This window comes from Cnephaeus nilssonii (genome assembly GCF_951640355.1).
Source record: "Cnephaeus nilssonii genome assembly, chromosome: 7".
Lineage (NCBI taxonomy): Eukaryota > Metazoa > Chordata > Mammalia > Chiroptera > Vespertilionidae > Cnephaeus > Cnephaeus nilssonii.
In genome coordinates this window covers 60326686-60350254 of record NC_137078.1, presented here as the reverse complement: position 1 = coordinate 60350254, position 23569 = coordinate 60326686, and the positions used below count along the sequence as shown (strand labels likewise).

Below are 23569 nucleotides of genomic sequence, written 5' to 3'. Positions count from 1 at the left end.
CCATTAGATTAATAAATTCCATGTGGTCAGGAACAGCAGATATATGAATGCTACAATCTGCCAGACCCTGGGCAGAGTGCCTCACACACATTTCATTCCTCTAACAGCCTATTAGGTGGTGGTTACAGCATTTCTCTGATGAGGAGTGAGTATCAGTTGCACCCACCTACTAGTTTCCCTCTTGGGAGCTCAAATTCAAACTTGTGCCCTTTTGCCACAAAGACCATGATTATTGCTTAGTCAGAGCAGAACCCCCACAGTCTTCCCTAGAGCCTGTTCCCTTTTGTTTTATACCAGGGATTAGCCAGCTTCTTCTGTAAAGAGCCAGATAGTAAATTTTGAAGGCTTGCGGGCCATCTGGTCTCTGTTGCAGCTACTCCACTGTGCCATTGTGGTGTGATAGCAGCCACAGACTGGATGTAAATGAAGGAGCAGGGCTATGTTCCAATGCAGCTTTATTTGTGGGTGTTGAAATTTGAATTTTGTATAATTTCAGGTGTCTTGAAATACTCTTTTTCTTTTCTTTTTTTTCAACTTTCTAAAAATGTAAAAGTCATTCTTGGCCCTCAGGCCATATGTAGTCAGTCCGCACGCCCTTGCTTCCACATAATTTACTGAGCTTTGTGGATCTCAGCATGGCCCCAGTGCATTAGCTGCAGGTGGCCAGCAGATGGGGCCCTCTATTATCAGCCCCTTACTAAATTACATCACACGTAAGAATCAATACTCATGATGACCAAACTTAGTTATAAAAAAAGAGAGACATCTCTGAAGACTATTATTTGTATACGACTCTCTTGAAAATAACATTTTGACTGTTTTGATTTTTCATTGGGTTAGCTTTAGTCATCTGGAAAATGCAGATATGTGGAATTTATGCTAGATAAATGGGTATTAAAAATATTTTCTGCCTGGCTGGTGTGGCTCAGTGGTTGAGCATTGACCTATGAACCAGAAGATCACGGTTCAATTCCTGGTCAGGGCACCTGCCTGGGTTGCAGGCTCAATCCCCACTAGAGGGCTTACAGGAGGCAGCCAATCAATGGTTCTCTCTTATTATTGATGTTTCTCTCTCTCCCTCTCCCTTCCTCTCTGAAATCAATAAAAACATATATTAAAAAATCTTTTCTAAGCCAATAAATTTTCTCTCCTAGTTTTTTAGAAAAAAAAAAGTCTAAAACAATGGTTCCAAAAAGTAAATCTTTATAAAAGAGCAATAATACATACTTTTAGCAAGCTTTTCATTTATGGAGTCAGCAATTAATTCTTGAGTTGTGTTTACATAACACTTTTTTTTTTTTACTATGTATACATTTGGGGTCATTTTTAGGTAATTGGGTTTACTTTTTTTTTTTTTTAGTTACTTCATAGTTTATGGTGTATTTTAAGATTGAAAATTTTCAAGTAACATGGATGATTTGGGAAGGGGGTTAGTTATTGCTTTCATCTCAAAAGTGTCATAGGAATGTCATGTTTCCTCTCTGGGTGAATGGGCAGGAATGACCCAGCCTTTTCCTCTGTGGTGCTTGGCAGAAAAAGAGTGAAAGGATAAGCACATGCAAAGTGTGTCCTCTACAAGTGTGCGAGCAGAGCTTCGCCTTCTGCCTGCCAGTTACTCCATTTTCACTCCTTCTCCAGGTGGTTTCCAGGCTCCTCTGTCAGTGGATCCTGCCACGTGTCCCATTGTCCCCGGCCAGGAGATGATTATAGAAATATCCAAGGGGCATTCAGGGCTTGGCCTCAGCATTGTGGGAGGAAGAGACACACCCTTGGTAAGTTTCTACATGTGAAATGTAGCCACTGTCACAAAGCTTCTCTTGAGCCTCATCGTGGCCTTGTGTCACTTTATGGAAGAGTTTGTTTTTTATGGTATCGGGAAAATATATAATTGTAAAAGGATATGTATCCATATTCTGGGCAGCTTTCAAATGTTTCTCATTGTTTAATAGTCAGGATTTTCTCCATCTAAGATGCTGAATCTACCTAATAAAAGAGTAACATGCTAATTGACTGTACCTTAGTGACACCCACCAGCCAATCAGGAGTGGGTATGCAAATTAATCCAACAAATATGGCGGGTTAATTTGCATACACAGGCACCGAGCAGCCAGGGACGGGGCGGGACGCTTGCATCATTGCCATGGTGACGACGCAGGCATTCCACACCACCCCAGCTGCTCCGGGCCTCTGGGCAGCGTGGGAAGGGGGAAAGGCGGCTCCTGGCCAGAGCGAAGGCGGTGCTGAAAGCCAGGCAAGAAAGGCCCATTCTTGCATGAATCTTTGTGCATCGGGCCTCTAGTATTTTTATAAATGCTTATTAGATCAACTACATCATAGCAGCATTTAGGACTATTATAACAATTTTTAGGATGGTGCCTGGATATACAAAGTGTAAATATAGGTATGAACTGTTGCTATTATCATCATCATTATTATTTAATGGAATGCTAGATAAAAGTATACATCAATTCTAGCCCAGCAATTTAGCTTTGCTTCATTCTCACCATGGTCTCATCTACTCATAATTTTTTTAAAAACTGGTCTAGAATGTTAGTTTTTGCTTGGATGATAGATCTTTGATTATTTGTACCTTTTGATTGTCACTAATCAATAGTGCCATTAAAATGTAAAACATCATGGGTTTTTATTCCTCAAAATGTGATTAATCAATGCATGTATATTTAATAAGTAATGTATTCACAAAGTTAAATGGTCACAAAAGGATATGAAGTGATTAATAAATATCCCTCCTGAACTTTTGCCCTAGGCTTGCCCTCTACCCCACCTCCAGCTCCAACCAGGGCCTCTCCTTAGAGACAATCACTCTTATTAAAGTATATGTTTTTTAAATGAATATTTTGATATTTCTGTTACCTATTTTATTTAGTAAGGAATAAATTGTATAAGCCAGATTTATAGATAAAATAGCTATAATATGGTTAATCACATGATTTTTTCCATTTTTGTCAGGAATAAAATCTTTCTGTATTAGTACTATCAAGGGGTGAGAAGGTCCTATTCTGTTTTTCTGTAACAGCTATTAGCCCCCTGAAGCACTAGGCAAGCCAAACACAGTATATGCTACAGAAACCTGGGTCTTAATGCCTTGCCCATGTTTCCTGGTCATGGTCCTTCTCTCTCCTGCTATCAGGCCCGACCTAAAGAATCCCGATGTTCTGTTCCATACCACTAGTGAAGCACCTGATGTGCTTAGAGGCCGGTGTTTGTTTGTTAAAAGACTAGAGGCCCAGTGCACAAAATCCGTGCACAGGTAGGGTCCCTAGGCCTGGTCGGTGATTAGGGCCAATCTGTGGAGTGATCAGGAGGTGGGGAGGAACTGGCACCTGCCTTGGCTAGCCTGAGGCCTGCGGGCTGGGGACAGCTCCTGTGTTGACTGTCTGCCCCCTGGTGGTCAGTGCACATCATAGTGACTGGGTCATTCTGCCGTTCAGTCTGTTTGCATATTAGGCTTTTATTATATAGGATTTCATCTTCTTCCATTTGATGAAAGCTTGCTAAAAGCTTTTCTCCAGAGTTGAGGATAACTTATTTCCTGAATGATCTCCATTTGCCTCTGCAGGCAGGAACTGCTGCATGTGGCTTCCTGTATATACTACGATGCTTTTCTATCAGCATGGATGGAAGTAGAAACAGCTAATTTAACTAGCCCAACAGCCAGTTTTAGCTCCCAGCCCTTTCATGGGTCTTTGCCTTCTTAAGGCTGCCGAACTTTTCTACATTTCTCATTGTTTGGCTTGGAATGCTCTCTATTCAGTTTCTGTTATTAAGGAAAGAAGTAAACTCTTCCTTAAATTTCCCTTTAAGTGACTTGATCTAGGCTATATTTTTTCATTGTATTTTTTAATAAGGCCTCCTAATTATATGGGATCTGGTCTTTGAGCTGTTCATAGAAAAGTTTTGGCCAACCCTTCAGCCAGCTCCTAATATGGACAGGAAGTAACACACCATCAACATAGCACCAGAGCAGACCCCATTCCCCAAACCTGCCTATGCAATCCAGCCTCTGAGACCTGCTCCCCTCCCCTCAAATTGCTCTCTTTCTGCCCTCTTCCCTCCCCACTACCCTCACCACGATTCTTTACCTTCTATAGGATGTCTTGCCCAGCTTCTTCAGCTTCTATGGCCTCTCCTCTGCTGATCTCCGAGCTGATGGTTGACTGTTCATTTCTCTATGAGCTCTCAGTCATATTTCCTCTCTACCATTTATCAGCTGGGACAGGTTCCTTAACCTCTCAGAGTTCATTTCCTGATCCATGATCTATTAATGGGGAATCTGTAATCTCTTACAGAGTGGCTAGGAGGATCAATGAGATGACCAGTATATGGTGCTTAGCCAGGTGCCTAGCACATAGTAAGCAATTGCACTTGACGTGTACCTTCTCCCAGCCTCAGTTTCCATGCTTAATAATCCTCACCCACTGGGTTGTGGTGAGGATCAGAGACTTTATAAACAGTAGAAAAGTATGTGTATGTATTACCAAGGCCATTGGGGTGGTATTCAGGAACTACTGGTTGATCCTGAACATTGGATGTATCTTCCTTCCAGGGCCTGTTTTCTCATTTTCCTAAAGAGATGTTTCTGAATGTTTAATCATTACGTTTGTAGCAATAAAGCTACATTTGAAAGAATCAAATGTGGAAAATAGTGTAGTGTATACTTTCATAAGCAAAAAGGAACCTTTTTATTTATTGCAAATATAAGTCTCTTTATACTGCTTAAAATAAGGCAGAACTAGGTTTCCCATCGGAAATCGGAAGACTTGAGTCAACACGTCTGGCCTAGCTGAATGAGTTTGTTAGCTGATATACACTGAGTGGCCAGATTATAATGACCACCCCATCAGTACTTCGTTGGGCCACCTTTTGCCTTCAATACTTCGGCGATTCTTCTTGGCATTGACTCCACGAGATGTTGAAAGGTGATGCACGGAATCTGACACCATGCCTGATGAATAGCACCGTCCAGTTCTGTGAGATTTGATGGTTGTGGAACCAGCTGCCTGATGGCTCTTTTAACTTCGTCCCACAAATGCTCAATTGGATTGATATCTGGTGATTGTGGGGGCCACCTAAGCAAGGTAAAGTCTCCCTCATGTTCTTGAAACCACTCCTGCACAATACGAGCACTGTGGCATGGCGCATTGTCTTGTTGGAAGAAGCCATCTCCATTGGGATACGCCATCAACATGATAGGATGAACTTGGTCAGCAACGATACTTAGATATGTTATGCTATTCAGACGTTGTTCCACACGAATTAAAGGGCCCAAATCATGCCAGGAAAACATGTCCCAAACCATAACACTGCCCCCACCAGCTTGAAGGGTTGTACTCATGCATGTGGGGTGCATGCTTTCATGCTGTTTCCGCGAAATTCTCATTCTGACATCTGCATGATGCAACTGGAAATGTCATTCATCGGACCACATGACTTTTTTTCCAATGCTTGACTGTCCAATCCTTGTGTTCCTGTGCGAATTGGAGACGTTTTATCTTGGTAACTGCAGACAGCAAAGGTGTTCGATCAGGTCTTCGCCTTCCATATCCCATACGATGCAGTGTACGGCTAATTTGCCTACAAACGTCAGGTGGTCATAATAATCTGGCCACTCAGTGTATATATTTTTTGCTTTTATTGTTATTAATACTACTTTGCCTGGTGTGGGCGGGTTAGAAAACCTAAATAAGATGTGCCCACGCTGTCCGTGGGTCTTTAATATTGCACACGTTTGTGCTACTGGCTGCCAGGCTGCGGGCTTCTGCTGCTGCCCTTCCCCTCCTGCATCCTGGGTGTGAGGCTGTTTGTTAAATACTATGCTCTGCTTCTCTTGCCACCATGAGGCCGCCAAAAATTTCCTTCAGAGCATCTTGAGGTCCATAATATACAGCATAGCCCTGCCTTTTGAGACTGTAAATCCCATTGTCCTTGGGAGGATAAGCACCACTTAAAAATGAGAAATTGGGACCCAGCTTTTACTTCCTAACCTCGGGTACCTCATCAAATCTGTAAGTTAGGCTCACTGTAAGATCTAGGCATGTCATTTTGGTGAGGCTGAACAGCACGGGGTAGAAAATGCACTAACAAATAAAACCATTGTTTATCTCAAGGAAGATCTTTCTTTTTCCCCCCTCCAAATTTTAGCATGGAACATGCAGCTTAATCAACACTCCAGGTCACATGATCCAGTCAGATCCTGGGAGGGCATCCAGCCAGCAGGACGTTAGCAGAGCAAGATGAGACCGTAGGAAAGGAAACTGTGGACAATGTTGACACTCACTCTCAAAAGTGCCTTTGCACTTGCCCTTGCGCGTTTGATTATGTGGCACATCCTTGCTTCAGCTCCGGTGCCGGGAATGAGCACATTTTGCGTGCCCGTGACCCTTCTCAAGCATCTGCTCCAACCTTCCCAATTAGGGTTTCTATTCCCTCTTTGTTGTTTGTCCAACAGATATTTTTGCTGTCTTGAGTGGAATTAAGCCTCTGGGACTTGATCTTGACACCACATCAGTCCTATCTGCTATAAATAGTGTCTCTGGAGCCGAGACAGATGGTTTCCGAGATCACAGAGGGAGATCTCATTTAGCATCCCAATGTATTTGCAGAAGGTCATCTAAATAGACCTTTTAAAATACCAAGATAATGATGAGGGTGAGCCTCCGGGAGGGTTTATGAGCACACCTGGACCCAGTCCTCCACGACAAACCCCGCCTCTGTTGTTTTAATCTTCTGATGTGCTCCCAGGTCTGCTTTTGGTGAATATGGCTCTTCTGTGATAGGTTGCATATGTTTGCTCAAAGGCTGCCCTTTGCTCAGTGCTAAGCATACAAAATTGAGTGAAAAACCCTGTCTTCAAAGAGCTCACACATTCATTCAAGTTGATTCTACTGCTTTAATGTTTCTGGTGTAATATAGGGAATCAACCAATGAAAAATCATAATAGGGACTATTAAAACAGGGACTTCCTCTGGAAAGTAGAAAAAAGTAGAGCTTAGTACGCACTTTATAGATTTAATTAATGTAGGCTAGTTTTTATATGTGTCTCGTAAGCCCATGTCTTAGTCCATTTGGGCTACTATAACAAAATACCACAGACTGGGTGGCTTATAAACAACAGAAATTTATTTCTCACAGATCTGGAGGCCGAAGTCCAAGATCAGGGTGCCAGCATGGTTGATTGAGGGTCCCTGGGTTACAGGCTTCTCATATCCTCTCCTGGTGAAAGGATCAAGGGAGCTCTGTGGGGCCTCTTTTTTAAGGCACAGATCCCACTCATGAGGGCTTTGCCTCATGACCCAATCCCCTTCCAAAAGCCCTTCCTCCTAATACCATCTATCACATGGATTTCAACTTGTGAGTTTGAGGGGGAGACACAGCCAGGAAACCAGATCGACATGTTGCATAAAAGAGATAGTATATCAATTCATATTTTTTATTTCCTTCCGCCCAACTATCCACCCATCCTTTCACCCTGTCTTCCCTCCCTCCCTCTCTTTGGTCTTGGAATGGTAATTTGCATGAAATCTTGCAGCTCAGAGGACTTGGCATATTCTGCCAAAGACCAAGGACTCGTACCTCTTACAATGATTTCGCCATTTCCTCAAACCTCTCCCTAAAGCCCTCAATGCCCTCTTCTCAGACACGTTTGCTTGCTGATTAGAAGGTGTTTTTTTCTCCTTGGGATTTCTAGAGAAGAGAAGAAAAAACTTTAAAAAAAAGTAATCTTTTATCTTAGAGTTTTAGCAGACTTGAACTGTTCTTGGGACTGAACAGTGAGGTGGAGAAAGAGCGAAGAAAGTTTCTTCGGGATCCTCACTCTGTCCGTTCCCTTTCTCTGGGTACCATTTCCGAAGGTCCCAAACTGTAGACAATGTGTTCTATCAGCCCTCTCAGGCAGCACAGCAGAGTACTGATGCTGGCCCTGTGGTCTCAGGATCCCAGATCTTTAACTGGGGGCCCTTGGACAAGCAATTTAACTCTTCTAAGTCTGCTTCTTCCTTCATAAAATAGTGAAGATGACAAAATATACCTCTTAAGGTTGGTATGTGGATTAATTAAAATAAAGAATATAAAGAAAAAATAATATAAAGGACTTTTCCCAGTGCTTATCTATACAGAGTTATTAGTTATTGTTATTGTCATTGTTGTTGTTGTTGTTGTTGTTATTATTATTATTATTATACAGCCATATTAAAGTAGAATCTTAGCTCCCTTCATCTGTGTGTCTTTGGTATGTTTCTTGTACTGTGAGAAATAAGACTTTGTTTCTGACAATTAGATATTTGTTTTTTTTAACATGAAAGTTTTATCAAGTGACTCAGGAACTATTAATAATTCTCACAGCATTTTATTCTCAAAGCAACCCAATAAGAAAGGTTTATCCCTTTGGGAAAGCAATGTTCCCATTTTACAGATGAGAAAACTGAGGCACAAATTTAGTTAGGTCATTTCTCTGGTGACATAATACTAGCATTTGGTCCAGTTGGGGTTTCCTCAGACAACCTGATTCCAAAGCCACACTATTTGTGTCCCTTTTCTAGCGCTATAATATGTGTCATCAGTCTTCTGTAAAAGGGAGTTATCCATCTCCCCCACCAGACCCTGCGCCTTAAGAACAGGCCTGTTTTTGTTTTATTTTGCATCTTTAGTACCCCACATAGTGCCTGATACACTTGAAAACATGACTCTCTGTCCAGCCTCGTTGCACCACTCTGAATTCCAGCTATGCTGGCCGTATTCAGTTCCTTTTATGGGTTTTGCTCCCACCTAATGCCAGGCTTTTGCATATGCTATTAGCTCTGTAGGGAGTGCTTCTCTGATCAATTTTAACTGTAGCTAGAGTACCCTACTCATTTCTGGGCATGATTCTGTGGTTAACAAGAACGTTGTTGAAATCACAGCATTTGAGAAAGCATAGAACAGACTGGAAGAAGGAAGACCAAAGGGACAATGCACACCAAGGCTACCTTGATCAATTCAGGTGCTCCCCAGGAGGCTCATTGAGAAACAAATCTCACATGACTAGAAGGAAGGACTTTCTGAAGGTTAGCTGACCAAAGGTGCCTGGGACAGTGAGTGCCCCATCTTGAGAAATATTTTGACAAAGGCAGGCAGCCACTCTGAAAGGATATTATTATTGTTAGGTTTTGTTTTTTAATCAGGAAGGAACATTTACATTTATAACGTTTTTCAAAATGATAGTATAAGAAAATTCATTCTCTCTTTTATCCCTGTCTCACAAATTCCTTTAAACTGCAAAGCCTTGTTTTTTGTTTTTTGTTTTACTAGAGAATAAGGCATAATCATTGTTTTTGTTTTGTTTTGTGTTATGGATGCTAGTGATTGTTATTACTTTTAGAAAGGTGGGTTTAAAAATATAAGCCCTAGCCCTAGCTGGTTTGTCTCAGTGGATAGAGCGTTGGCCTGCGGACTGAAGGGTCCTAGGTTGGATTCCCGTCAAGGGAACATGTCCGGGTTGCGGGCTCGATCCCCAGTAGGGGGCCTGCAGAAGGCAGCTGATCAATGATTCTCTCTCATCATTGATGTATTTACCTCTCTCTCTCTCCCTTCCTCTCTGAAATCAATAAAAAAATATATTTTTTAAAAAATAAGCCCTGGTTGTTATACTTTTATTGTTCTTATGGGTCTGGAGATAAGCTTGTCTCTTTGCAAGAGGAAAACAATTAGATTAGGGTCTTTGTGTTCTTTTCATAGTCTTGGTACCATCCCATTATAAATTAGGCCAATGGATTCCCAGGATAGATTTTAACATTTTTATATTCTTAATATCAAAAAAGCATGGGATGTCAGATGCAACATATTGTCATTTCTCTCCAAGTTTCAAACCTGTATTTTTTTCATCACCTGATTTAGTACTATTGTAACTCATTAAACAGAAGTTCTGTAGGGCAGGTACATTAGCAGGAGGCATCAAGGTAGATGGACTCTCCCATTTCAATACTATATGTCAAAGTTCATCTACCTAGAAATTGAAGTGAAGAATACAGTGTCTGTCCTTTAGCCATACCCATATGTCAGGTTCTCATTTAACCCTTCACTATTGTAAATGCTCTTGACCATGTAAATGTAGGACTGCATCAATTGAAACCACTAGATAGTTTTTTAAAGTAAGCAGAATAGAAAGCTATTTTACATTTGATTAAGTGTTTTATTTTGCTATTCCCCTTCAAATGAACTTTGCACAGTCTATTTCAATAAGGAGTGTGGTTTGCTTTGGCTTGTAATCTCCCAAAGCCAGGCTCCTTTTATCGTTATTGCTTAAGTCATATATTTTTACACAAAACATCTTATTACCTTAGTTTTATTTTAAAATCAAAGTGAAGTTTGCAAAAAGTCTATGAATCACACTGAAAGAATGTTAACGAATAATACCTCTGAATTTCCAGATTTGGACATTTCTGATCTTAAAGAATATGACTGTAAGCAAAAATATTATGCAAGCTGAGTAAAATTTAGATAAATAAGGACCAGATGGAACTATAGGGACTTATAAACTGTAAGGCAAATATTGTTCCATTTCCTTAAAATAAATCTATATTTCAGTATGAAAAATTATATTCATATTGATGAGTCTCAATTTTTTGTTAAATCAGACTTGGCAAGGGAACTCTATTTTAAGTAAATATAAAACAGGTTTTTGTAAGCTTGACTGAGGAAGCTTTTCAGAGTCTGAAAATGGGTAATGTTCTTTATATATTCACAACAATTCTCTTTTTTAAAAACAATTCTTATAGTAGCTGTTTTATTGCTGTGATTTTCATTTCACATTTTAGTTATCTGTAAATAGTGTGTAAGAGTTTGCAATCTTGCGTTGGAGTTTCAGGATAGCTTACACAGTCCATTGCTTTAAAACAAAACACACACACACGGAATGGTGTCATTGCTTCTTGTGTAACTGATCATTTAATTCTTATTTTTTTGTCAAACAAGCCACTATATCTCTTGCTGGCTTAATGCTTATTTATGTTGTCTCTAGTTTATTTCCTGAGGATATTTTAGTATTGCAAACTAGTAGGTACTGAGCATTGTGATCCATTTTCTTTTTCTTTGAAGGTTTGGTAGGTGCATATTTTCATACCCCTAAGCACATATAGAACAGATGAGTATATTGAGATTAGGACATATAGGCTATCTTTTTGTTCCTATTGTGACATAGTTTTATGGAATTAAGTGAAGTCTTGACTGTGTTCTGAGAGTCGTAGAGCATCTGTGTGGTGAACCCTAATTTATTAGTTAGAGGCTGATAGATAAGTGTCTTTGACTCTTACTGACTTCCACTGTAGAGCTACAGCCCCTTCAGGGGGTGCAGCAACCTCAGTTCTTGAGTTCTGGCTGAGAGAAGAATTCAGAACTAAGACTCAGATTATAAGGGAAAGTTTATTTAGAAAGCCACAGAGGTGGGAGAAGTGAGCCGAAGAAGAAATGGGCTCAGAACACAAGTTCCAGCAAAGGAGGGGCCCTTGGGGCTTAAGAGAGAGAGAGAGAGAAAAAGCTGTTGTATAAGTTGGGCTTGGAAAGGGAGCGAGGAGGCCAGGTATTACAACTGTGGAATGTTCCAAGTTTGTCCTGTACTCTTCTCTGAGTCGCATCCTTATAATTCAATCTCTTTCCCCCCTTCTCTCCCTCTCCTGTATGGCACCATGGCTGTGGCTCGTGGGCCTGCCCAACCTGATGTGCCCACAGGGTCCCACCCTGATCTGCCTCGTGCCTTTCTGTGCTTCTGCACCCAGAGCTCACCCTGGGCTCGGCTTCAGCTGTTCCTGGCTTTGGGAGCAGGCAGAGCAGAGCCACCAGCCATTCGGAAAAACTTTTGCTTATGAAGACCCATAAAACCAACCAACACTAAAGTGTGCTTGACTTTTTCACAAATAGAGATGTTCAGGCACTTGAATAATGGCGCTTGATGTGAAATATGTTTTCTTATTAAAATACGAGATGAAATTTTAAAAGTAAAACAACTGTCTTCACTTTTTTAAAAATGCTTAAATAATTGGCAAAGCCTATTTCATAGGAGCAGTTCACGTGCAAAAATACTGATGGCAGTACTCGCAAAAGGGCCTCACGTTGTCTAGACAAATATAAACTTGGAACGTCTCAGATTTGGAATAAGTGGATTCCTTTTATTAGCAGGGAAAAGGGCACCAGGTGTTAGTCTTGGTTCAGCAACCTCAGTTCTTGAGTTCTGGCTGAGAGAAGAATTCAGAACCAAGACTCAGATTATAAGGGAAAGTTTATTTAGAAAGCCACAGAGGTGGGAGAAGTGAGCCGAAGAAGAAATGGGCTCAGAACACAAGTTTCCAGCAAAAGAGGGGCCCTTGGGGCTTAAGAGAGAAAGAGAGAAAAAAAACTGTTGTATAAGTTGGGCTTGGAAAGGGAGCGAGGAGGCCAGGTATTACAATTGTGGAATGTTCCAAGTTTGTCCTGTACTCTTCTCTGTGTCGCATCCTTATAATTCAATCTCTTTCCCCCCTTCTCTCCCTCTCCACCTTCTCTCCCTTCCTTCCTCTCTCCCTCCTTCTGCCTTCCTCTTTCCATCACTCCCTCTCTTCCCACTTCTCCCCCTTGGAATTATTTTCATCTCTGTAATGTTAGCTCTGATACTTAAAGCTTCTTGTCCATAAAAAAAAGAAAAAGAGAAAAAAAACTAATTCTCATCCTTGGGTTAATAGCGCACTGCCTACTGTGGTGAGGACAATGGGGAACTGCTCTTGTTGACATGAGTCCTGCCATCTCTATTATGCATTTGTCTGCATTTCTACCTTTATCCCCTTGCATATTAGGCTCCTAAGTTTTGTTGTACTGAAGTATCACCAAAGAAAAGCACCAGTAGGAAGTACAGCCAATTCTCAGTATTCACCGCAATTATGTTCTATAAAGTAGCAGCAAACTCTGAATTGGTGAATACTCACCCACTGCTTCTAAGGAAATACAGAATTAGATTCCTCTGAGCCTCTGGTCACACCATTTTCAGTTGTATTATGGGTGTTTCTGTTTAAAGATGTCTTACTTAAGATATATTGTTGATCACTGCCATTGAACTCGTGGCCAGAGGAGGTCAGCTAACACATGTATTTCTCCATAAAGCATATCACAGTCTTCTTGCCCCTTGTCAGGCCCCACTTTAGCCCTGTTGTCAGGGCCATTTTAAACAATTAAATCACAAACAAAAATGTAAAGCAACTGGCACTAGAAAGACCACAGGAGGATGCTTACAGTATGAGCACTGAAACAAGAAGCCGAATGTCACCTTGTTCTACCTTAGCTGGGAACGAGTGAACCTAGCTACTCAAAATTGTCACCACTCTGTGACATGTCCACGAATGACCACAAAAGTACCAAGAACATTCATTTAAGAGTGTAGGTGAATTTACAAATACAGAAACCACGAACAATGAAGACTGTACTTAACTTAAATCAGAAATATATATATATATATATCCAGAAACAGGATTCTTGTAGTCTGGCATAGATTTTGGAGCATTCAAATGGTCCCTTGGACTTAGCCCTGAGCGGTCATAACTTGAGAAAGAATAACCTAAAATATCCTTGTCACATAATCTCTCTTGAAAAGAAGCAATTAGTTATATTCTGGGTTCGCCATGATAATAGGAAAATTCAAAATTAAAATATGGACCACGGCTGGTATATTCTTCTTTAGAATCATGAATTTTGACCACTCTGACACATATGTATTCCTTTATGTACCAAATATGCCCCTTAAACCTTAGATATATTGGTATTTGGACCCCTCATTAGCAATTATTCAACATCTATTTGCCTGACACTTTGCTTGACATTAAATACGTAGTCTCGTTTCATCCTCAAACCCTGCAAGATAGGATTTATTTGTTCCACTTTACAGAGAAAGGAACATTGGTTTGGAGAAGTTAAATAACTTAATAGAAGTATCACAAAGCTATAAGTGGCAGAGCTAAAGTCTGAACATGGGTTTATGTGGCTATAACCAGGACTCTTCCCATCATACATTGCTGCCTTCCATTGTTTACAGGCTGGAAAATTCATCTAGCTGACCTGATAGAGTCTGTAATAGATTAAAATGGACCACAAATTCTATGATGCTCTTTCCTGATTCATTGAAATTGAGCTGGTGCATTGACTTGTTTTGGCCAATAGTAGTGAAAGTGGCATTGTGTGAATTTCGTGCCTTGGCCTGGAACTTAGCTCTTGTCCTGAAATACTGCCACCTTGCAAACAAGCTTGGACTGGCTTCCTGGCGGATGACACACGATAGAGAGAGAGCATATCCCACCTAAGGCCCAGCCAACCTGACTGCACACTCATGTTAGAGCCCAAATGACACAACATGGAGCAGAAGAGCTGCCCAACTGAGCCCAGCCCAAATTTTCCACCGATAGAATTATGAACAGCCCTAGCCAGTTTGGCTCAGTTGATAGAGTGTGGACCTGTGGACTGAAAGGTCCCAGGTTCGATTCTGGTCAAGGGCATGTACCTCGGTTGCAGGCTCCTCCCCGGCCTGAGCCCTACCTATGGGGCATGTGCAGGAAGCAACCAGTCAATGTGTTTCTCTCACATCAATATTTCTCTCTGTCTTTCCCTCTCCCACTCTCTCTAAAAATCAATGGAAAAATATCCTCGGGTGAGGATTAATTTTCTAGAAGAAGAATTAAGAACAAACAGTTTGTTTTTTATTTCAGCCAGTAAGTTTTGCAGCAAAAGATAACTAATACAAAGTCTGACTCAGCCCCATATCTTACTGAACCCTCTTAGCTTATGAGAGTTGGGATTCTTCTGGTTTGCCATTTAGAAGGAAGTCTTATTCCTATGCAGGGCCTAAATATCTGTGTAACTCAATGGCTTTCTCTACTTCACTTTGCACAAGGTATGAGTCCATAGTGGTCTAAAATTTTAGAGCTGGAATGACTTTAGAAGTCACATAATTCAACTCTGTGTTTTACTGATTATATTAAGCATCATCAACAAAGTGGTTCATGCAGAACCACTTGCAAAGTTGGTTACCTGCAGAGCTGTCAGAAAATTTAACTCCTCACATCCCTAGTCCTTGGGTCCTGCTTCCACACTTTACTTCCCTTTTTCTTTCTTTTTCTCAAATTACATTCTAATCCTATATAATAAAACCCTAATATGCAAATCGACCAAACAGCAAAACAACCAGTCGCTATGACACACACTGACCACGAGGGGGCAGACACTCAACACAGGAGCTGCCCCCTGGTGGTCAGTGCGCTCCCACAGGGGAGCACCATTCAGCCAGAAGCTGGGCTCAAGGCTGGCGAGCGCAGTGGCGGTGGCAGGAGCCTCTCCCACCTCTGCAGCAGTGCTATGAACCCCTCAGGGGATGTCCACCTGCAGGCTTAAGGAGCAGGCCTAAGCCAGCAGGTGAACATCCCCCAAGGGTCCCAGACTGCGAGAGGGTGCAGGCCAGGCTGAGGGACACGAATGTTGTGCACGAATATTGTGTACCAGGCCTCTAGTTGAAATATAATAAGGAAGTTTGGTTTTTAAAGAATTTGGTCACAAGGATTTGGGACAAAAAATAATAAGGTTCTAAGACTCTCATCTCTTTATTTATATACATACAGTTTAGAGCCTATCAACTTTGCTCAAAGTGAGATATACTTTAAGAGTTTTAACTCAACACTTTTTTAAAAAAAAAAAAACACCTCTCTACTACAGTAGCCATCACAAATCAATAACTTAATACAGCTACATGAATTTTTTCAGCATATAGTTGAATATAATTTTGGTTTGCACAGCATTGGACTAAAATTTTACTACCCCACTATTTATCATCCCTCATCAGCTTAGCCTCGCTGCTAAGAAGGTAGTCAACTGTGTATAACATGTGTCTGTACTATTTCTGAACACTGATGGCCATAGAGGGGAACTCCATTAAATGATGTTTAAAAGTAGCATTATTGTGTGGTTGAGAGTTGACCCATGAACCAGAAGGTCACAGTTCAATTCCTGATCAGGGCACATGCCCAGGTTGTGGGCTTGATCCCCAGTAGAGGGTGTGTAGGAGGCAGCCAATCAATGATTCTCTCTCATCATTGATGTTTCTATATCTCTCTTCCTCTCTCTGAAATCAATAAAATTATATTTTAAAAATAAATAAATAATTAAAGTTACATTACTCCTCTAAAGCCGCAGATGTGAACTATGATTTCTTCCAGAGGGAAAAAAAAATACCCAATTTATTTATAATATTTTAATACTTCTTTTGGCCCTCATGGGTCTTTCTTGTTAGGAGGGCTTTTTCCTGTAAAACAGGAAAATAAGACATAACACTCCTTTTGGATCATGGGTAAATATGTTCTTCACCTAAATATGAAATTTAATGTGAAACCTTTCCGTAGTTAAAATGTCCCCTAGGATTATTTTGTGGGGAATGAGGGCAAAAGCTTTTATGAATATGGTAAAGATTGTTCAATTCAGAGTAATCCAAATTAAGTAAAACAGTCCTAGAAGCAGTAAAATTAAGCCACATATACATAATCCTTTATAATGCTGTCTACCATATAATTCTTTATCAAAATTTTCTCCTAAGATGCTTGTTAAAACAATCCACTGAATATCTAGAAGTGTAAACTATAAAATTTCATTCTGTGGAAATAGTTCACCTACACAGGATGCTCATTGATATCCTTCAGCCCACAGGAGACCCTTATTTAATTTTTCTAACACATGGCTTCTTTAAATGTTATGGGCCTATTGTGACAACAATAAAATTGCCTTTTGCTGCATGATTGGTGTGTTTATGAGTTACTTTATCTACTTGTTGGCAGCTTGAACAATAAAGAAAACGGTGATTGATAGGCCGAAGTGTCTGATGACTTTGACTCTGCCTAAGGATACATTACTGCATGTTGTGAAATTCTTTTCTAGCAAGTCAGAGTTTAAATCCCCCTGGAGGAGTTTACCATTTTTGTGGGGCTCAGTGATAATTAGGTCCCTCATAGTTGGCTCCTTTAAATTGCACTGTGAGCTACAGTAAATCCTCTGGAAATTCAGGTGGCTTTAATATCCATGTGTGATTGGTGTGTTTGTTGTATATTACCATCAGAAGCTTGGTTGGGTTAGATTAAAATTATGACATCCTGGCTGGTGCTGCTCAGTGGTTGAGCATGGACCCACGCACCAAGAGGTTGCTGGTTCAATTCCCTGCCAGGGTACATGCCCAGGTTGCAGGCTTGATCCCCAGTAGGGGGCATGCAGGAGACAGCCAATGGATGTTTCTCTCTCATCAATGTTTCTCTCTCTCTCTTCCTTCTTCTCTCTCTAACAATCAATAAAAACATATTTTTTAAAAAGATTATGACATACCAACCCTCCTCTTTCTAGGTCATTTTGATACCTTCTTTAATCTCCAACCAAATTTTTGATAATCATTTAGCAAACATTTATTGAGTGCCTACTCTGGGCTTGGCACAGGATGCAAAGAGGAGTCGGTTGGAAGCAGCCCCTGTTCAGAAGGGTTCCACTGAGGATGGGATGTGATACAGAACCTAGATCCATGAACAAGCCATTGTGATATTGTGATAGGTTCAATAATACTAAGAGATATAGCAGTGACCCACGGGAAGGGTTGATCAACTTCACTGGGGGAGAGAGTCAGAAACAAGCCTTGTAGAATAGATAGATGTTACTTGGCTGGCTCAAGCCTAGGAGACAGCAGATAAAAAAGAGCATGATCCTCAAGCATTTGGTGCCCTTTGTACTTTCCACATACAGATATATAGAATGTCTCTGTAAAAATACAAAAGGAACTTTTAATAGGTTTGTTTCTAGTTAGGGAAAATTGGGTGGCTGAGGGATGGATGCTGGAGAGAAACTTTTCAGTGTATACTGTTTTGAATCTAGTACCATTTACATGTATTATCTATATTTTAAAATAAATAAGAACTTACTCTCTTGGGAATAGATACATTAAAACAGCAATCCCTTAAACAATATGATGAATTTGTTTTCCAGCTTCTTCCTGGGTGTCTATTTCTTTAATGGTATCCATACTGGTGGAAAAAATTAATTTTTCTCAGTTAAACCTGTTTTGACATCAGCTGATGAGGGAGAAGTTTGTAAGCAGACAACTTTTCCTACATCTCTAAAATCCTTCCTGATCCTTCTAATTAGGGAAAACCAAATATTTGAAAGATTCTCCAACTCACTGATCAAATTCTTCCCTGTGTCTAGAGTTGGCAAGTCAAATGAGTAATGTAGAGTGTTCAGAGGGAAATTGTTAGTGTTGTCTCAGGCAGTAAGTAAACAGACCATTTTACTTAAATTTCTATTGGCCCAGTCAAAGTCACACAACTACCAAGAGGAAATTAGTTTTGGGTATAGTTGGCCATCTATGAGTCTCAAATCTATGTATCACTAATTAGGAGAAATATGTTTTCTTGGACTGGACAACTTTTTATTTTAAACACCAGAGGCCTGGTGCACGGGATTAGTGCACTGGTGGGGGGCATGGCCTGCGGGGATCGGCCCACTGTGGGAGTGCCAGTCAGCTGAGCTGCTATGGACCTGCACCTTTGAGCAGCACTCCCACTGTGGGAGCGCACTGACCACCAGGGGGCAGCTCCGGCATTGAGCATCTGCCCCCTGGTGGTCAGTGCACATCATAGCAACTGGTCGACCAGTCGTTCTGGTCGTTCTGCCATTCAGTCGCTGGGCGTTTATTATGTAGGATAATTTTATCACTTGTATTTAATGTTTTATAACCGCTCCTGTAGAAAAAAAAAATCATTCAATGAATACTATGGGTGCACAGACTGAAAAGATGGACAGGAGGAAAGAAGGAAAGGAGGGAGGGAGGGAGGGAGGAGAACGATGGAATGAAGAGAAAGAGAGAGATTCTATGTTGGGGTGGGGAGAGGGCCTACCCATTGTGCTTTGTGTCAAACCCCTAGTCATGTGCCAACACTGGCAAGAGAGATCCACAGATCATCACCCCACCTCATTAAGCCAAAGGCTTCAATTTTCACTTCTACAAGTCGTCTCTCTGTTCACTCTCTATAAAATGATCAGCTCATGCCCTCAAGGCTTTTGCTATTGAGTTGAGGAGACAATATTTCAACAGAATTGATGCCATATGGAAAATCCCAAGTAAGCTTTTATACAAGTGCAAAATGAAATATTCAAAACAGATGAGAATCTTGCTATAGTGGAAGGAACACGGGCTTTGGCATTAAACAGTCCCAAGTTCAATTTAATCTCTCCTACTTGGAAGCTGTAAAGACTTGGTCAAGTCTAAACCCTTCTGAGCCTCTGTTTCCCCAATTGTAAATGAGACTAACAATACTGAGGTTGCTTAGTTGTTATGTGGAGTAAATGGCTACAAATGGGAAGTGTGTAGCATCTTTGATACATATTGTTAAATAAATGAGATGTTATTGCTTCCTGGCCATGTGCTGGCACTGTGTGTAGGTAGTATTGTTAAAACCATATGAAAATGAGGATGCTAAGGCCTGGAGAGGTTAACAGTCTTCCCAAGGCCCATGGCCAGAAGGAGCAAGGCCAGGATTTGAGAAGTCTGACTCAAGAGGCCTACCTCATAATCATTTGTCTCTAAAACCACAAGTCAGCAACCCTCCCCCAGGCAAATGATTATTAGACTGCTACTAGAATGGATGAGTTTTTGAAGTCATTGGTGTGGGTAGACAGAGTCACTGAAGTTTTCTAGGGTGGATGAATGTTATTTAAATGCACAGAGATAGGAAGGGATGAGAGTGGGGGAAAGGGCGCTCAGAGTTGTACCAACAAGCAGGTTTGTGGGAAAGCTTCAGAGCATTAAAATTTAGGAAGAAATACGAGGAGATAAGAAGATGTGTATCATCAATTCCAAATTTTGTATTTAACACAATGAAAGTCAGTCTTTCACTGATGACCCATTATTTCACCTAATCACAATTTTTCAAAAGCAAGAAGTAAAATTTCTTAAATACTTTCAATTACCATTTATATTCAGTGGGCCCTGATATTATGCTAAGTGAAGTAAGTCAGTCAGAGAAAGACAAATACCATATGATTTCACTTATATGTGAAATCTAAAGAACAACATAAACAAACGAACAAAACAGAAACAGACTCACGGGAACAGAAACAGCTGATCATTGCCAGAGGGGAGTGGGGTTAGGGGACTGGGTAAAAGAGGTGAAGGGACTGAGAAATACAGATTGGTAGTTACAGAATAGTCACGGGGATGTAAAATACAGCAAAGGGAATATAGTCAATGATATTGTAATAACTGTGTATGGTGCCAGATGTACAATTTTAATGTAGCCTTGTCAAATAGATGCTTTATATATCCCAATCTAGTATCTTTTTTACTCTTCTGTCCTACCCTATAAACTATATAACTTTTGAAGAATAAATAAAATCTGTTTTTCTTTTCAATTCACCACCCCCCTTTCCAATTTAACTATTAGTCCCCTCTTACCTCTGTCACCCCCAGTTAATGCAACTGTCCAGAAGCACACAAGGGCACGTGGTAAGAAATGCAGACTTTTTCTGTCAATAGTCAGAGTCTCATGTTCTCTTGCATTTTCCCTGATAACTTTAAGAGAATTCAGAGAGTAGTCAAACAAAAGGAAAGAAATAATGGGGAGTTTTTCATATAGAAAGACTCATGGCCCAAAAACAGATCATTGGCATTGAGTTCAGCATTTATTTGAGTCTATTAACAGTATATTTATTTTATGTATGATAGTTCATTGAGCACCCAGAAAGTATATAAGAATTCAGGCTACTTTTATGGAATAAAAACTTTATGGGGTCTTTTCCTTCCTTTTGAGTATGAATGAAGGGAAATTTCCCATTTGACTTTTGTAATGTTCCAAGATCAAAGGGGTTTATGCTGAAAATTAAGCTCTGTAAAAGCCATGTGTAATATGAGTTCAGTCTGATTCTCCCCATCCAGTGATGATGGGTGTTTGACCACCAAACTGAAAACCGGCGTAACATAGGGCATTACCGGGAGCTTGCGTGAGTTTCTCCCCGAATTACCTTCATAAAATGGCTCTTGGTGTCATCTTAGCAGTGTTATTGGGATCACCTCAAGCCACTGACCCAGCAAGTTTCTTCAAAACCATTTCCCTGGAACAGTTCAGAGGAACAAATTCTTGGCAGTGTAAATGCTCCCTGGGCCTGGAAATTTCATAAGTCATTTACAACAAAGAATGGTCTAAATCCATTACGGTACAGAATCTGAAATGTAAATTGTCTGGATCAAGGAACCGTTCCTGGCTTTGGGGGGCTGTTTCTCTCATTGCTATCATAAAGAATGTTTTCAGAACTGTGTGGCGATAAAATGAAATTATTTAATATTTTGAAGATATTTGGAATCCAGATGGGTCATATGGTTATAGACCTCTTATTTTATTTTGCTGCTTCACTATTCAAGAATTTGTGTAGGCCTGGCCAGTTTTGCTTAGTGGTTAGATCCAAAAGGTCTGGGGTTCGATTCCCAGTCAAGGGCACATACCTCTGTTGCAGTTCCCCAGCCCCCGTGGGGGCATGTGTGGGAGGCAACCAGTTGATGTGTCTCTCTCAAGTCAATGTTTTTCTCTCTCTCTCTCTCCTGTTCCTCCCTCCCTTCCACTCTCTTTCTCTATAAATCAATGGAAAAAATATCCTTGAGTGAGGATTAAAAAAAAAAAAAAGAATTTGTGTAGGAACCTTCTTTTTTTAAGGAGTAGATTTGGTTGGAATTTTTTCCTGTCTTATTTATTATATTTTTGCAAGAAATATTTTATTTCTTTATTTACTTAATGTCAGTGTAATTCTAATTCTGAGGCTACATACTTCTGAGCTAAAGCATAATTCAACCTCAGTCATTTTGGCAGCTCATGAACTCTCAGGGTTCCTGTTTCTTCCCAGACATGGATAGGCCCCTGCGGACATTGTCTTCAGTCCACCCTGGTAATCATCAAGCCCATAGGCACCCAAGCCTGCATGATCTCTTCACGACTAGAAGTACCAGAAGTCCTGCTGCTTCTCAGCCCCCGTGCTTGGGACACAGGACTTCTTTCAAGATGGATCATTATACCTCAAGCCTGACCCCCCCTTGACCATTGCCTGTGGGTTCTTGAACCTTGTGTGTGTTCTGGGGGATTGGGAAGCAGGGAATGGGAGGGCACCAGGCAGTGCACGGCTCCAATCCTCACTTCTCATGGAACCCACAGATCTCTGTTTCTAGTCTCCTCTCAAAAGCTCTTTTCTTCTCCCAGCGGCCTCCTAAGACACCTAGCATAATCCATTCAACATCTTTTCAGTCAGTTTTATGAGCAACAGAAAGAACCAATGACTTCTGGTGGCTGCCGTTTTCAGCTCCACAAAAATACCCAAGGCAAGAAATTTCACAGCTTACCTACTTGCTCGATATGAAGGAGAAAAATTGTGTGAATAAACTCCATTGAATATTTTTAAAATAGTCTCCCCAAAACATATAAATTTTGGCTGTATAGATGTAAATTGTCTGGAGGGATCCTGATGAAACCATTGATAGTGGTTGTCTCTAGGGAGTGTCACCGAGGGCCTGGTGTGGGAGGCATTCTCCTTCAGTGTTAGTTGTTTTGTTTTGTTTTGTTCTCCTTCAGTGTTTACTGTGATATTTCTTGAGTCCTTTATGGTACATGTTATTTTTATGGTGATAAAAAATTTAAGACGATTCATTTGAAAAGATACAAATTATTTTTAAAATTCATTAACTATGAAACCCTTTCCTCAACCAGAGCTTACCTCCTTAGATACTGTCCTTATTTTATGACTCAGAATTCCTGACTCAGAGTTTAGGAGTTAATTTGCCCAAAATTCAAGTGGCAGAGTCAGGATTCGAACCTATAGATGTCTTACACTTAAGAGCACGAATGCTCTTTCCCCTACTCCATGTTCTCTCCAGGGCCAGTTCATTCTACTAAGTTCTTTTCTTTAATTGCCCAAGTAATGAGGCCTGACAACCCCCATTCATCAGGCCACACATCTATGCTAAATCCTTGAATACCAATAAATACCTGAAACCATGTTTCAAAATATACCATAAAATATAAATAAGAATGACACATAGTTCACCTCAAGTTCATACACAGCAGCAATGTTCAGAGTTTACAGTAAAACACATGGGGGAAGTTTAACTTGAAATATTAGGTAAAGCCAGGCCTAAAGGAATGAAATAATAAGCTTAGGAAAAATTAATTATACCTCTGCATATGTCATAACTGTGTATTTTGTTTATCTTTAGGTCAAATAAAATAACACATTATTAGCAAATAGCAGGTTATGGATTGCTGCCTATGGGTTGGTGGTTTGTTTAAGGAAGCATTTGTGGTTGTTGAAAATTAATAAGAATTTATTTTTTTATAGGATGCTATAGTTATACATGAAGTCTATGAGGAAGGAGCAGCAGCCAGAGATGGAAGACTTTGGGCTGGTGACCAGATATTAGAGGTATATGATTATGAATTTTATTTTGTACCAATACATATGGTTTCTTTACTAACCTTAACCCATAAAATCAAATTTATATATTTGC

At 40.5% G+C, this 23569-nt stretch overlaps 1 protein-coding gene across 3 annotated transcripts in view; it reads left to right on the top strand.

Annotated features, from left to right (window-relative positions):
- Positions 1 to 23569, top strand: part of PATJ (PATJ crumbs cell polarity complex component) — a 313058-nt gene that overhangs the window by 238125 nt on the left and 51364 nt on the right. For all 3 annotated transcript variants that reach the window (XM_079776628.1, XM_079776629.1, XM_079776630.1), the window contains exons 34-35: positions 1639 to 1772; positions 23401 to 23484. In XM_079776628.1, coding sequence (XP_079632754.1) covers positions 1639 to 1772; positions 23401 to 23484 — 218 coding nt within the window. The remainder of the gene's footprint in view (positions 1 to 1638; positions 1773 to 23400; positions 23485 to 23569) is intronic.